This window comes from Schistocerca cancellata, chromosome 10 (genome assembly GCF_023864275.1).
Source record: "Schistocerca cancellata isolate TAMUIC-IGC-003103 chromosome 10, iqSchCanc2.1, whole genome shotgun sequence".
Taxonomy (NCBI): Eukaryota; Metazoa; Arthropoda; class Insecta; order Orthoptera; family Acrididae; genus Schistocerca; species Schistocerca cancellata.
Window position 1 is genome coordinate 158,411,750 of NC_064635.1, and position 16,503 is coordinate 158,428,252.

General features: G+C 42.4%; 1 protein-coding gene across 1 annotated transcript in view; it reads right to left on the reverse strand.

The window, feature by feature from the left end:
* LOC126106563 (esterase FE4-like) overlaps positions 1-16,503 on the reverse strand; it is a 173,932-nt gene that overhangs the window by 79,888 nt on the left and 77,541 nt on the right. The window contains exon 6 of the mRNA XM_049912906.1: positions 11,475-11,649. Coding sequence (XP_049768863.1) covers positions 11,475-11,649 — 175 coding nt within the window. The remainder of the gene's footprint in view (positions 1-11,474; positions 11,650-16,503) is intronic.

Sequence of the window (16,503 nt, forward strand, 5' to 3'; positions counted from 1 at the left end):
TCGTCTCCTACCTTCCAAACTTTACAGAAGCTCTCCTGAGAACCTAGGTAGTTTGGAAGGTAGGAGACGAGATACTGGCAGAAGTAAAGCTGTGAGTACTGGGCGTGAGTCGTGCTTCGGTAGCTCAGATGGTAGAGCACTTGCCCGCGAAAGGCAAAGGTCCCGAGTTCGAGTCTCGGTCGGGAACACAGTTTTAATCTGCCAGGAAGTTTCATATCAGAGCACACTCTGCTGCAGAGTGAAAATCTCATTCTGGAAACCTCCCCCAGGCTGTGGCTAAGCCATGTCTCCGCAGTATCCTTTCTTTCAGGAGGGCTAGTTCTGCAAGGTTCGCAGGAGAGCTTCTGTAAAGTTTGGAAGGTAGGAGCCGGCCGCGGTGGTCTAGCGGTTCTAGGCGCTCAGTCCGGAACCGCGCGACTGCTACGGTCGCAGGTTCGAATCCTGCCTCGAGCATGGATGTGTGTGATGTCCTTAGGTTAGTTCGGTTTAAGTAGTTCTAAGTTCTTGGGGACTGATGACCAGAGATGTTAAGTCCCATAGTGCTCAGAGCCATTTTTTTGGAAGGTAGGAGACGAGATACTGGCAGAAGAAAGCTGTGAGTACCGAGCGTGAGTCGTGCTTCGGTAGCTCAGATGGTAGAGCACTTGCCCGCGAAAGGCAGAGGTCCCGAGTTCGAGTCACAGGAAGTTTCATATCAGCGCACACTCCGCTGCAGAGTGAAAATCTCATTCTGGAAGCCACCACGTATTCTTCATGTGACGGGTGATGGTGCCTGAGGTTTCGGACATCACAATGATACGTCACTGACATCCAGTGTCCTAATGTGTTAACTGCCATCACATTGTACTGTGGTACCATTTATCAACAGGGTGTCCGCAGCTCGTGGTCGTGCGGTAGCGTTCTCGCTTCCCACGCCCGGGTTCCCTGGTTCGATTCCCGGCGGGGTCAGGAATTTTCTCTGCCTCGTGATGACTGGGTGTTGTGTGCTGTCCTTAGGTTAGTTAGGTTTAAGTAGTTCTAAGTTCTAGGGGACTGATGACCATAGATGTTGGGTCCCATGGTGCTCAGAGCCATTTGAACCAATCAACAGGGCAATCCTCGTCCGCACAGTATATGTGACGCAGTGGGACTCCAGAGGGCAGCAAATTCTCCTGTTCTGTCTCGAGTTCGACTAGTTTGGACGTTCTGTCTCAGATAGAACTTGAATTGGACTAATTTGGACGTCCCAGATAGAACCTGGGTTGGATTAGTTTGGACGTCAAATCTGCCCCAGTGCTATTATCCAGGGAATCAAGGAGAAGCTATAACAGTTGTGGGTATCTATTTTTATATTATTTTATTTATTGAATCTGATCTCATTAGAGCCATTAGGTCTTCTCTTACAACGGACCATGGCGTCGCGTACAGAGTACCTTTGTCACACCACAGTTGCCTAAGAAAGTTACCTAAAAAAGATTTTACTATGACAAATAGTATTAAAATAATTTGTGCATTTCCGACAATGTGCATAAATAATAGAACTAATGAAGTTAATAGTAGCAGCACTTGTACTGCTGCCACTAATAGTGATAAATAATAATAATAATAATAATAATAATAAATGATAAATAGTTTGGACAAGAAGAGAATAGAAGATTTGGAAATGTGGTGCTACAGAAAGATGCTGAAGATTAGATGGGTAGATAACATAACTAATGAGGAGGCATTGAATAGAACTGGGGAGAAGAGAAATTTGTGGCACAACTTGACTAGAAGAAGGGATCGCTTGGTAGGACATATTCTGAGGCATCAAGGGATCACCAATTTAGTATTGGAGGGCAGCGTGAAGGTTAAAAATCGTATAGGGAGACCAAGAGATGAATACACTAAACAGATTCAGAAGGATTTAGGTTGCAGTAGGTACTGGGAGAAGAAGAAGCTTGCACAGGATAGAGTAACATGGAGAGCTGCATCAAACCAGTCTCTGGACTGAAGACCACAACAACATAATAATAATTGTAGTGGCAGATGTAAAAAAGAATTTATAGATGTAAAAAATACATTCCTTTTGACATGGTTAGTTCTGGGAAAAGGAATTTTACGAAGACTGCAGCAGTTAAGAAAGCTGGGAAATGAGGAAGATATGGTTGGAAAGAAGGATGTACAAGGGTAACGAGTGCGTACGAAGACAATGGTAATCCTTACTGTTACTTTAGTAGATATGTCATAAACTGTCCTCTGAAGCTGTAGATATTATCCCGTCCTCTAATATAACGCTGGAGGTTACTGCGGAGTCGGCTTCCTGCTACCGAGAAGTACGTCGAGAAAGTGGCTGAACGGTGGAGTGGGACAGGCTGTTGTTGAGATAAGAGCGTTAAGGTCGAGGACAGATATGGGGGACTGTGACCATTGGTAAGACAGTAGAGAAGACAGAGGGTATGGAAACCTCTGCGTTTGTCTGCACGCAGCCAGAACAGCTGTGCATACGACGGTGAAAGAGTCGAACATCACAGATATTACGAACACAGGTATTCATAGACAGTTCCAGGTGCTGTGATCGTTCCTGAGAAACGCCTTGCAAGGTAATATCGCTGTAATCCAAATAACTGTAAGTATAGGTGTCTAAACAAGTTTCTTTTTCTGATGAAGAGGAAAGAGCATTTCATATTTTTGTAGTCGGTGATGCCTTCTTTCACTCTGTAGTTACACGCTCAATCCAGCTTAGATTCTCACCTATTACTATTTCTGGATCTTTACTGAAGGAGAGAAGTTGATATCTGTCCCACTTAAAGTAAAAGGTGGTAGAGATTCCCAGTATATCGGGCTAATGAGCCTAGAATGACCAACCAGTTACGCTTGCGTTTAGAACTGGTTGAGCTTTAACCCTATATACTGCGCCCATTCTGATAGTGCACACAGGTCACTATTGAGATTCTCGATAGGTGACTTCATGTTTATTACTTTTGCAATGAGATACAACTGCTGTCATCAGCGTATATGTGGTATTTGCAGTGGGACGAAACTGACGCCACATCATTTACGTACAATGAAAAGAGTATTGGACCTATATACCGAACGCTTGGCGATGGCTGATGCTAACTGCCTCCACTGTGACTTTATGGTGCCGGACATGACGCAGTAGAGGATACGACAACTTTATGGCACCCTTCCCTACAGTATCAGCACATGCATCCAGGTCAGAGGGGGCGTATCGTCATAGTGATAAGTGGGCTCACACTAATACGTTATTCGTAAATCTCACTCCATCAATAAGCACTGCAATTACATCACATACCCACTCAACCGGCACTGCGTCATTTTGTTCCGTCCTCAATCTACGTGTGTTTCACCTTTTTGCTGACAGTGTGTTTCAGATTCGTCCTCTTTCAACACTTCCCTCTGATTTACACTATTTCGTTTGTACCTGCGTACCTGCTCTGTGTATGGCTGTCTCAAAACGAGTTCCCAGGTACTTCAACCTTCTTCGTCCTCTGCAGCTATTGTCTGCAACGTTCCTTACAGAACTGCGTTAACTATTCGTATTTGTTAATTTTTCCAGGTTCAGTGGTGCATTTTGTATCTCCATTTACTCGCATACTCTACAAACCACATTAAGGTGTGTGGCAGAGGAAACTTCTGGATGTCCGCAGCTCGTGGTCGTGCGGTAGCGTTCTCGCTTCCCGCGCGCGGGTTCCCGGGTTCGATTCCCGGCTGGGTCAGGGATTTTCTCTGCCTAGTGATGACTGGGTGTTGTGTTATGTCCTTAGGTTAGTTAGGTTTAAGTAGTTCTAAGTTCTAGTGGACTGATGATCATAGATGTTAAGTCCCATAGTGCTCAGAGCCATTTTTGAACCAAACTTCTGGAACTATTTATTTGTTCCATTCATTTATTTGTCTGGTTCCGTAAGATTTATTAGCCTAGTTCAGTAACACCATGCAATACAGAGTTACACGGTCATAGAGGGAGTGAGTACATGAGCTATGGAGCTCTCATTACAAAACATATGAACAAAAGGATTAAAGATTGAATAAAAGATGAAAAAGTATTGACGCACTATACCGCGGCGTAATCACCTTGTGGAGGATGAATGTTGTCAACATTTAATAATTCAAAGTAAACGTCTTTACGAAATATTAATTTGGTCAATTGTAACTGAAATAAATGTTATCGAAATTAAATGGGATGTAACTCAGTTTGTTAATAAAAGTTGACCAGAATTTATCTTCATTTCGTTGCTTCGCTGCAGCTGATGTTTTCTTAAAGTTTCTTAAGTGAAAACTGGCCGGAGAACACCATATTTCTCAAATGACGTGAAAAGTCAGTTATTGTTTCAGGCATACAATTTATTACGTCACAAAGTGAAGCTTAAGATTTTACGTAATACTGCCACCTCCCTTTCCCCCCTCCCCCATACCATTTTTCGTGGGTCCTATATAATGTTGCTAACAACTGCTGCATTGTTGCATGTAGTAAATTCGCTACTTACAATTACAGCTGTTGATAACTACAAAAAATGTTACCATCCGGTGGCTACAATCAAGACGCATGGAATGTGATACAAAGACGATTACGTACCTCTTGTTTTCATGGGGAAATAATGAAATGAAACGAATAAACAATGCTAATTTCTTTTTGTTAATTATATCAAAACTTCCGTACATTATCCTAAGCATTCCAACCACGTTTCCTGATTCAAATACGAGTGCATTCTTTTTCAGTGTAAGCTGAAATTCAATATATAATACAGCAGTCCAAATAAGCACTTTGTTTACATTATTAATTTGGTTTAGTTTTATGAATTACAGTAATTGCGAGGTAATTAGATGTTGTTATGTTAGCCAGTAGCATAGGTAGCTGACAGTAGGATAAACAGAGTTGCTACAGGTTTCAAACATTAAAATTACAGTGTGTTTGGTATCTCTTTTGATAGTCAATTGTTCGAAACGACAAGCCATAAGAAAATTACGTGACAGACCTCAGAAGGTGAATTTAGTACCTATTGACATAACAATAATGCAGTCCAAATTAGCTTCGAAATCTTATGAAGATTCAGCTGTTACGTTTCAATACGAATCAATAACATCACAGAAAAATGTTTTCCAATCTGCAGGAAACTATTATACATAACAGAAGTAGTGTGCCACAATGAAACATCTGAGTACTTGTGGCATCTCACTCCAATTTCTTAGTTCTGCTCGAAGCCTCCTGAACATGAATTATGCTGAGTAGTGCATATCGTTTTGTACAGTTGCACTTTCCTCTAAATGAGTCAAAATTATCAATAACGATCCTGTGTTGCAATACATGCAAAGGGATGACAGAGCTACAATTCTGAGGCAGCGAAGTTCGCATATCAGTCTGACCACCCTTTTCTGGGCTAACAATATTTATGGTTAGTATATAAGGTTGTCCCAAAATAAAACGCTATAAAATGGAAGTGATTAAAGTTAGCAAACCTTCTGTCAGAGGCAATGCAGGTCATTCCTACAGTGGAGATGGTACCATTCAGTTTCTGCACAAGACATCGAACCTGGTACCTCCAAGAGAGCCTTCATTCTATCCTCAACCTAACAATTTAAATTGGTCACCTTCCCTGGGTACTCTGGGACAGTAAAATTTCGATTTTACAATAATTCCGTATTTGGCAGATCCTCCCCTATGAACCATGGACTTTACCGTTGGCAGGGAGCTTTGCATGCCTCAGCGATGCAGATAGCCGTGCCGTAGATACAACCACAACGGAGGGGTACCTGTTGAGAGGCCAGGTAAACGTGTGGTTCCTGAAGGGGAACAGCAGACTTTTCAGTAGTTGCAGGGGCAACAGTCTGGATGATTGACTGATCTGGCTTTGTAACATCAACCAACATAGCATTGATGTGCTGGAAATGCGAATGGATTGTAACAGCAACCAACACAGCATTGCTGTGCTGGAACTGAGAATGGATGAAAGCAAGGGGAAACTACAGCCGTAATTTTTCCCGAGGGTATGCAGCTTTATTGTATGGTTAAATGATAATGGCGTCCTCTTGGGTTAAATATTTCGGAGGTAAAATAATCCTCCATTCGGATCGTCGGGTGGAGACTGCTCAGGAGGACGTCATTATCAGGAGAAGGGAAATTGACGTTCTACGGATCGGAGAGTGGAATGTCAGATCCCTTAACCGACCAGGCAGGCTAGAAAATTTAAGAAAGGAAATGGGTGGTTTAAATTTGGATATAGTGGGAATTAGAGGTTTGGTGGCAGGAGGAACAAGACTTCTAGTCAGGTGAATACAGGATTATAAATACAAAGTCACAGAGGGGTAATGCAGGAGTAGGTTTAATAATGAATAAAAAAATAGGAACGCAGATAAGCTACAACTAACAGCATAGTGAAAGCATTATCGTAGCCAAGATAGACACGAAGCCCACGCCTACTACAGTAGTACAAGATTATATGCCAACTAGCTCCGCAGATGATGAAGAGATTGAAGAAACGTATGATGAGATAAAAGAAATTATTCAAATAGATAAGAGAGACAAAATTTAATAGAAATGGGGGACTGGAATTCGATAACAAGAAAAGGAAGAGAAGGAAAAGTAGTAGGTGAATATGGAGTGGGGGTAAGGAATGAAAGTGGAAGCCGCCTCGTAGATTTTTGCACAGAGCATAACGTAATTATTGCTAACACTTGGTTTAAGAATAATGAAAGAAGATTGTATATGTGAAAGAGATCTGGAGACACCGGAAGGTTTCAGATTGATTATATAATGGTAAGACAGAGATTCAGGATCCAGATTTTAAGTTGTAAGACGTTTCCTGGGGCAGATGTGGACTCTGTCCACAATTTATTGGTTATGAACTGTAAAACTGAAGAAACTGCAGAACGGTAGGAATTTAAGGAGATAGGACCTGAATAAAGTGAAATAACTAGAGGTTGTAGAGAGTTTCAGAGGGAGCATTAGGGAACGATTGATAAGAACAGGGTAATACTGTAGAAGAAGATGGATGGCTTTGAGAGAGGAAATAGTGAAGGCAGCAGAGGATCAAGTAGGTAAAAAGACGAGGGCTAACAGAAATCCTTGAGTAACACATTATATTCTGAAATTAGCTGATGAACGGAAAAAATAAAAATGCAGTAAATGAAGCAGGCGGAAAGGAATACAAACGACTCAAAAATGAGGTCGACAGGAAGTGCAAAACGAGGATGATGGATTGAACCGAATCAGATCAATTGATGTTGAGGGAATTAGATTAGGAAATGAAACACTTAAAGTAGTAGATAAGTTTTGCTATTGGGACAGCAAAATAACTGAGGATGGTCGAAGTAGCGAGGATATAAAATGTAGACTAGCGATGGCAAGGAAAGCGTTTCTGAAGATGAGAATGTTGCTAACTTCTCTGAAAGTATTTGCATGGAGTGTAGCCATGTATGGATGTGGAACATGGACGATAAACAATTTAGACAAGGGGGGAATAGAATCTTTTGAAATGTGCTACAGAAGAATGCTGAGGATTAGATGGGTTGATTACATTACTAATGAGGAGGTACTGAATAGAACTGGAGGGAAAATGAATTTGTGGCACAACTTGACTAGAAGAAGGGCTCGGTTGGTAGGACAAGTTCTGAGGCATCAAGGGATCACCAATTTAGTACTGGAGTGATGCGTAGAGGGTAAAAATCGTAGAGAGAGTCTAAGAAATGCATACACTAAGCAGATTCAAAAGGATGTAGGTTGCAGTAGTTACTCGGAGATGAAAAAGCTTGCACAGGATAGAGTAGCATGGAAAGCTGCATCAAACCATTCTTTGGACTGAAGACCGCAACAACAACATTTACCAGATGCTGTATACATTGCGTGTTGATACAATTAAACTGCTCTCTGAAGCCACGAGCTGATGTTACTGAGTACTCCATTAGCTACACAACTTATTTTATGCTTCACGTCTTTCACAATAACACTTACGTCATTCGTGAATACCGTGTTGAAAAAATGATTGTTGGTAAACCACCGTAACAGTGCTAATTTCTCCAATTCAGAGCATCTCTTTCTTGCAACGAGTCGTTACACACGAACCTCCCTTAATGCTAATAAAGAAAAACAGCACACAAAAAAGTAAACATCTTCAGGAGTGTATGTAAGAACTTGTAGGTAGGAGTCGTTGCAGGCATTTTTCTGGCTTAAAGGACAAACGTTCGGTGACCGATTCTGGGTCAGATTATTCTCTCGGTGATCACCCCTTCCACCACTGGCAATGCTTGTTACATATTCGTCTAGTGCAAATCGCCAGGATATTACATGAGCGACGTTTTTGTGGCCTTCCTACGTCCTACTAAACCTGAAGCACTCCCCTTAAACAATGCTGCTTCCTAGCATGTTGTGTCACAAATGGGATAGCTTTAAACTTTGAACAAAAACGGAGTCCATTCAGTTTCGTACTGTCAAAAATATGGCTCCTCCTACTGACCTCTTTTACCAACAATAACTAGTAAACAGGGTAGAAAATTGTAACTTCCTATGTGTGCATATTGTTGAAAACTTAAACTCAAAAAAACCATTTAGCTGATCTACTAAAACGTTTGTGTGCGACTACTTTTGCGATAAGAATAACTTCCATTTTTGGGGACACAGAAGTCAGTAAGATAATATATTCCACATATTTTCATTTATTGATGTCTTGTGGGATAATATTGTGGGGTCACCCTCGCTTAGGCAAATAGTATTCACTGCCCAAAAGAAAATAATTAGAATTGTGTATGGAGTTCACAGACGTACATCTTGCTGGTACCTCTGTAAGCAGCTAGTGATATTCGTGGAGGTAAAAACAAAAGGGAGTTGTCATTACATCACAAATTTAAAGCTGATGTACGCCATCTTATGTAGCCCAAAACATTAGGTTCACCGCATTTATGCCTTTACTGTACACTGCTTTGATATGGAGCGCGTGTTGGAAAGTGGTTAAACAACGAACATAAACAAATTTAAAGCAGGGGTGGTGCAGTAAATAAAATAAAATTAAGCAATGCTAAGTGAATATAATTTGGAAATGTGACTCTAAAATGCGTGTTTTGCTTTGTGAGCAGGAAAATAACTTATGTAAAAAGTTGAAGATGACATAAAATGTATAAAGACGACAGCAAGTAAGGCTTTTCTGAAAAATATGTTAAGAAGAGCGCTTTATGGTGAAACGTGATCCAAAAGAAAGATATTTTGTCTTTTGCAGTTGAATGTTTTACGTTAAAATGGCTCTGAGCACTATGCGACTTAACTTCTGAGGTCATTAGTCGCCTAGAACTTAGAACTAATTAAACCTAACTAACCTAAGGACATCACACACATCCATGCCCGAGGCAGCATTCGAACCTGCGACCGGAGCGGTCGCTCGGCTCCAGACTGCAGCGCCTAGAACGTCACGGCCACTCCGACCGGCAATGTTTTACGTGTTTCTACCAAATATGTTACACCTACTCATGGTAGGTATCAGTTGAGGTTTATAATATAAAGAAAATTATTTTATTATACAAATTTTCGTAGGAGAGCTGTAGTGATTCTTGATGGCACATTTAAATTATTTAACTTTTCAAAAATTGTATATTTGTGTTCCTATTAACTTACATTTATTTTTATGTCTTTTTCATGTAATCATGTTTTCTCCTGCATACACTACGTGCATTTAATATCAGTTAATATGTCACATTTAAACCTTCACTCCACGTGACCTACCCATATAACACACTACACATGGTCTTACATACATGCACTAGGGCTGACTGAAGGATCGCAATAGCTGTAGGGTGGTTATTGGGGTGAGGATAGAGGGAATGTGAGTGGTGAGGGACTGTGTGTCTGCACGTTTCCTCATTGTTTTTTGTATTAACTCATGAATTAGTGAGTGATGTCTTCCTGCTAATGCCTTTTGTCATTTAACATATTGCTTCTTTCGTTATGGTCTTTTGTAGTGCGAAATATTCTTTCTCTAGGGCAAGTTTTCGATTTATTTTGTTGTTGAAAATAGATATTTTCACTATGCTACGTTCTCAATACAGTATCCCCAAGAGGGTGCATATGTTTTGGAATCAACACCATACTAGTGTGTCATACAAACCACACCATCATGCTCGCATCCAATAAACGTGCTGACTTTTAAGTTTTTACAAAAACAATAAAAAAAATTCGTCTTTGGTCCACATTGCATATGAATTTCACAAAATATTCACCTTTGAATTGTATATACTCTTTGCTTGTATCTGAACCAGCTTTGGGAACATTTAATTCTCTGTGACATTGATACTCCAAAAAAACGATTTTAGAAACATTTAGCAGATGCTTGTGGTGTTTCGAAATCAATTTTCAAGTATGGCTGGGTAAACACATCTTCTCCATCATATAATTAATTTTGTGGTTTCCTGCAGGTAGACTGAAACATTCGATTTATGTTTATTTTCCGGTATGTGTGAATAAATCCTAGTGTTCATTTCAGGGTAAAATGATCTATATGAATTTTGAATTTACTTAGATGTGTTTTTTGAGTACTTCCTTATATCAGCTGACACTAGCATGACTGCGAGCATCAATTACATTGTGCAGAATTCACTGGAAAGAGATTTCATCAGCAGTTATGGTAAAGTTGGCGAAAGAAGGTCCCTGACTGCTGGCAGCATTGTTGCCAACTACCAAGTACAGAATGGAAAAGGAATCAGTTACGAGATGTTGCCTTAGAGATATAAACAAATTTCGATTACATTATTCGTTGAAGCAACATGCAAAGCAGCTACATGAAACCCACTGCAACTGGCAGGGATCTTCTTTAAATGATTCCAGTACTATAAACTGTTGTGCAAAATAGAATGTAGCACAGTCTTCAATATACTTAACGATGGCCGTGTCTCACAGTGAGTCACAAGCCAATGCTCTGCAGCCATGTTGCGTTTGGGACTAGAACCGATTTTGGTCACCTTCACGAAATTGTTCGCTGATGGAGACATGAAGGCAACGAAATTCTCCAGTTAAGTGGTAAAGTTTTCCTCTGTAAACGATTACAAACAGTTGAACAAAATAATTGAGGGCAGTCTTGTTGAGTTACACCTTTATGAAAACTGTGAAGAATCACACTTTAAATTTCCATTTTTCTTTCCACAACATCCTTTCTATAAACACTAACAGTAAACAAAGTACCCTGCCAATTTCTGAGGTTTCTTTGTTTTCTTAATATCAGATTTAAAAAATTTAAAGCAAGAACATTGATTATGAAAACTCAAAATACAACACTGATATATTCCAAAAGCAATAACAGACTACAGTGGTTTGCTCCTGATCAAAAGGATAGGGGCCATAGTTTCACTCTGTTATGCAATCGCCAATTTAGCAGTGCTCTCCCACAACTAGAACTGGACATTAATGGAGAGACAGTTCTCAACAAGGTATGAGTGAAGACAGTCTACTAAAGCAGGTTGTGACAATAGCCTGACTGGTGAGATTCTGCCATGGAGAAGTCACCACTCCAGGCACTGACCTGTGACAAAGAGGGATCCCTCGTAGGTGCAGACCCCCGTGATGAGGGGCACATGCTGGAAGTCCCCAGAGTGCAGCAGCTGTGCGGGGTCCCTCAGGAAGAATGCCCCACCCTCGGCGTCAGCTGGCTCCACTGAAGTGCCCACAAATGGGAACAGCACGCTGCGGGCCTTGTCCTGCAACAAACATGTTTCAGCACAGTCTGAGCAGGGATAAATACTTACAGCCCAGTCCAGGCATGGACAGACTCTTGGCTGCCTGGTGGCTCCTTAATATTGAATTACGGTATCCAGTAATGGAAATGTTTTGTAATGCCTGCTTTTTTGTGTAAATGCTGCTTTCAGCAAGGCAGGTGTTATGTTCCTCGCCACACATCCTTTGATAAGGCAGACTTAAAGTGATTATCTGAGTGAATCTGACACTTTGTAGTGGTGTGTACACTTGTTTGAAATTCCCATCTAGATCAAAACGGCGTACCGAACTGGGACTCACACCAAAAACCTTGCCTTTCATGAGTGTTGCTGTTAATGACTGAACCAACCAGGCAAGGGCTTATAGATATAAGTGCAGCTTCACTTGTGTCAGTACCTCTCCCCCACTTTCTGAACATCGTAGAAGCTCTGCTGCATACATTCATTCCCAGTCTTCAAGAAGGGTGGTCGAGCAGATGCGCAAAACTATAGACCTATATCTCTGAAGTCGATCTGTTGTAGAATTTTAGAACTTGTTTTTTGCTTGCGTATCATGTCGTTTCTGGAAACCCAGAATCGACTCTGTAGGAATCAACATGGATTCCGGAAACAGCGATCGTGTGAGACCCAACTCGCTTTATTTGTTCATGAGACCCAGACAATATTAGATACAGGCTCCCAGGTAGATGCCGTTTTCCTTGACTTCTGGAAGGCATTCGATACAGCTACGCACTGTCGCCTGATAAACCAAGTAAGAGCCTACGGAATATCAGACCAGCTGCGTGGCTGGATTGATGAGTTTTTAGCAAACAGAACACAGCATGTTGTTCTCAATGGAGAGACGTCTACAGACGTTAAAGTTACCCCTGGTGTGCCACAGGGGTGTGTTATAGGACCATTGCTTTTCACAATATATATAAATGACCTAGTAGATAGTGTCGGAAGTTCCATGCGGCTTTTCGCGGATGATGCTGTAGTATACAGAGAAGTTGCAGCATTAGAAAATTGTTGCGAAATGCAGCAAGATCAGCAGCGGATAGGCACTTGGTGCAGGGAGTGGCAACTGACACTTAACAGAGACAAATGTAATGTATTGCGAATACATAGAAAGAAGGATCCTTTATTGTATGATTATATGATACCGGAACAAACACTGGTAGCAGTTACTTCTGTAAAATATCTGGGAGTATGCGTACGGAACGATTTGAAGTAGAATGATCATATAAAACTAATTGTTGGTAAGGCGCGTGCCAGGTTGAAATTAATTGGGAGAGTCCTTAGAAAATGTAGTCCATCAACAAAGGAGGTGGCTTACAAAACAGTCGTTCGACCTATACTTGAGTATTGCTCATCAATGTGGGATCCGTATCAGGTCAGGTTGACGGAGGAGATAGAGAAGATCCAAAGAAGAGCGGCGCGTTTCGTCACAGGGTTATTTGGTAAGCGTGATAGCGTTACGGAGATGTTTAGCAAACTCAAGTGGCAGAATCTGCAAGAGAGGCGCTCTGCATCGCGGTGTAGCTTGCTGTCCAGGTTTCGAGAGGGTGCGTTTCTGGATGAGGTATCGAATATATTGCTTCCCCCTACTTATACCTCCCGAGGAGATCACGAATGTAACGTTAGAGACATTCGAGCGCGCACGGAGGCTATCCGGCAGTCGTTCTTCCCGCGAACCATACGCGAGTGGAACAGGAAGGGAAGGTAATGACAGTGGCACGTAAGTGCCCTCCGCCACACACCGTTGGGTGGCTTGCGGAGTATAAATGTAGATGTAGATGTAGGTACCCCTAGCAGTTTTATGTAGATGATGTTGTTATCTACAAACAAGCACTGTCTGAATAAAGCTGCTTAAATATCTGTGCAGATCTTGATAAGTTTTTATGATTGTGCACAAATTGGCAACTTAAATGTACAGAAAATTGAAACTGTGCGTTTAATGAAGCGCCAGAAAGTACCAGTACTTCACTACAATATCAATGATTCATAAATCATTGCTCCAGGCAGTCAAATAGCTACAGGCAGAGTCTCCTGCCCAATATTGCCATACAATCAATATTAATTACAATTAGTGAACTCAAATAAATATATAGGTGTAATTATTTGTACCGATATGAAATTGAATGGTGAGAAATGTTCAATCATAAGTGGCCAATTTCAGTTCTTTACTGGCATACTGAGTGTTGTGAATTGGCAGGAGCCAATCACGGAGTTTGGAGGAAGCCGAAATGCACGCGTTTAAGCTCACGCAGACTGGCGTGAGGTCTGGAACAATTAAAGGAGTTGAGTCTAATAAATAAAGTACGCAGTTGATGTAATACTTAACTTTAATCCATAATTGGAGAACATCGCTCTTGTTGATACATTAAGAACAATCTCAATATAAACTGGTAATGGCGCCTTGCTAGGTCGTAGCAAATGACGTAGCTGAAGGCTATGCTAACTATCGTCTCGGCAAATGAGAGCGTATTTGTCAGTGTAGCATTGCTAGCAAAGTCGGCTGTACAACTGGGGCGAGTACTAGGACGTCTCTCTAGACCTGCCGTGTGGCGGCGCTCGGTCTGCAATCACTGACCGTGGCGACACGCGGGTCCGATGTATACTAACGGACCGCGGCCGATGTAAAGGCTACCACCTAGCAAGTGTGGTGTCTGGCGGTGACACCACACTGAGACATATGTATCACTTGCAAATCCTTTTCCAGAATATTACCATTTTTGCGAGGCTCACGCCAAACTGAACTAACAGGCTTATTCAACGATAACGAATACACTGAGGTGACAAGTAATGGGATGGCGATATGCACATATACAGATGGCGGTAGTATCGGGTACACAATGTATAAAAGGGCATTGCACTGGCGGCGTTGTCATTTCTACTCAGGTGATTCATGTGAAATGAGTCAGACATTATTATGGCTCCAGAATGAGATTTTCACTCTGCAGCGGAGTGTGCATTGATATGAAACTTCCTGGCAGATTAAAACTGTGTGGCCGACCGAGACTCTACCTCGGGTCCTTTCCCTTTCGCGGGCAAGTGCTCTGCCATCTGAGCTACCGAAGCACGACTCATGCCCGGTCCTCACAGCTTTACTTCTGCCAGTATCTCGTCTCCTACCTTTCAAACTTTACAGAAGCTCTACTGCGAACCTTGCAGAACCAACACTCCTGAAAGAAAGGATGCTGCGGAGACGTGCTTGGGTAGCACAGTTGGTAGAGCACTTGCCCGCGGAAGGCAAAGGTCCCGAGTTCGAGTCTTGGTCCGGCACACAGTTTTAAACTGACAGGAAGTTTCATTATTATGGCTGCATGACGGGAATTAACAGACACTGAACACAGACTGGTTGTTGCAGCTAGACGCATGGAACATTTTGTTTCGGAAATCGTTAGGGAATTCAAGATTCTGTGATACACAGAGTTACGAATTCGTGGAGAATGCCAAATTTCAGACATTTCCTCTCTCCATGGACATTGAAATGGCCGACGGCCTTCACTTAACGACCGAGGCAGTGCCGTTTGTGTGGAGTTGTCAGTGCTAACAGACAAGCCACACTGCGTGAAATAACCGCAAAATGATTCAAATGGCTCTATGCACCATGGGACTTAACATCTGAGGTCTTCAGTCACCTAGACTTAGAACTATATAAACCTAACTAAGCTAAGGACATTACACACATCCATGCCTGAGGCAGGATTCGAACCTGCGACCGCAGCAGCAGCGCGGTTCCGGACTGAAGCACCTAGAACCGCTCGGCCACACCGGCAAATAACCGCAGAAATCAATATGGGTAGTACGACGAACGTATCCGTCAGAACAGTGCGGCTAAATCTGACGTTAATCGGCTATTGCGGCAGACGGCCGACACAGGTGCCTTTGCTAACAGCACAACATCGCCTGCAACGCCTCTCCTGGGCTTGTGAGCGTATCAGCTGAACCCTAGACGACGGAAAAACCGTGGCTGGGTAGATGAGTCCCGATTTTAGTTACTAAGCGCTGATGCCTGGGTTCGAATGCGGCAGAGATCCCACGATGCCATTGACCCAAGTTGGTAACAACGCATGCTGGTGGCTTCATAATGGTGTGGGTTGTGTTCACATGAATTGGACTGGGTCCTCTGGTCGAACTGAACCAATCATTGACTGGAAATGGTAACGCCTGGCTGCTTGAAGACCATTTGCATTCATTCATGGACTTCATGTTCCGTGCGCCCTGTCACCCAGCCACAGTTGTTCGTGATTGGTGTAATAAACATTCTGATTTATTCGAGCAAATCATTTGGTCACTCGGACTGCCTGGTATGGAACTGGCTGACATGGATCTCATCCAAGATTTTTGGGACATAATCAAGTAGTCAGTTCGTGCACAAAATCCTGCACAGTAGTGATGGGGAGCTCGTGAATGAGTCGTTTAAATGAACGCTTCACTCCAGTGAAGTGTGAACTAACCACTCAATTTCAATGAACTGGTACTTCAAACTCTTCACAGATAACATACTCCACACTTTTTTCTAGTTCACTCAGTCTCTTCCCCTCTCCCTCAACCCATTACATCGGCGCTACGTCACTTATTCTCCCTTCACTTCAGTTCCCCCTCTACTGCCTGTCGACGAATCGCGCGGCGTTTGTGGGAAACGATAGGTTTGTGTGGTATTTTGGGGGTGAGGGGCGAGGGGAAGGCAGCGTCAGCTGCTTCCTGCAGTGCTGACATCTTTACCCGTGACTATTTGTGCAGTTCAGTTATACTTCGCGTCTACCGGTAGCCTACCGTTGGCAGCGCTTGCGGACAAATGAATATAACAGATACAAACGATGAGGCTGGCCGTGTGAGCACGCACAGCCAACA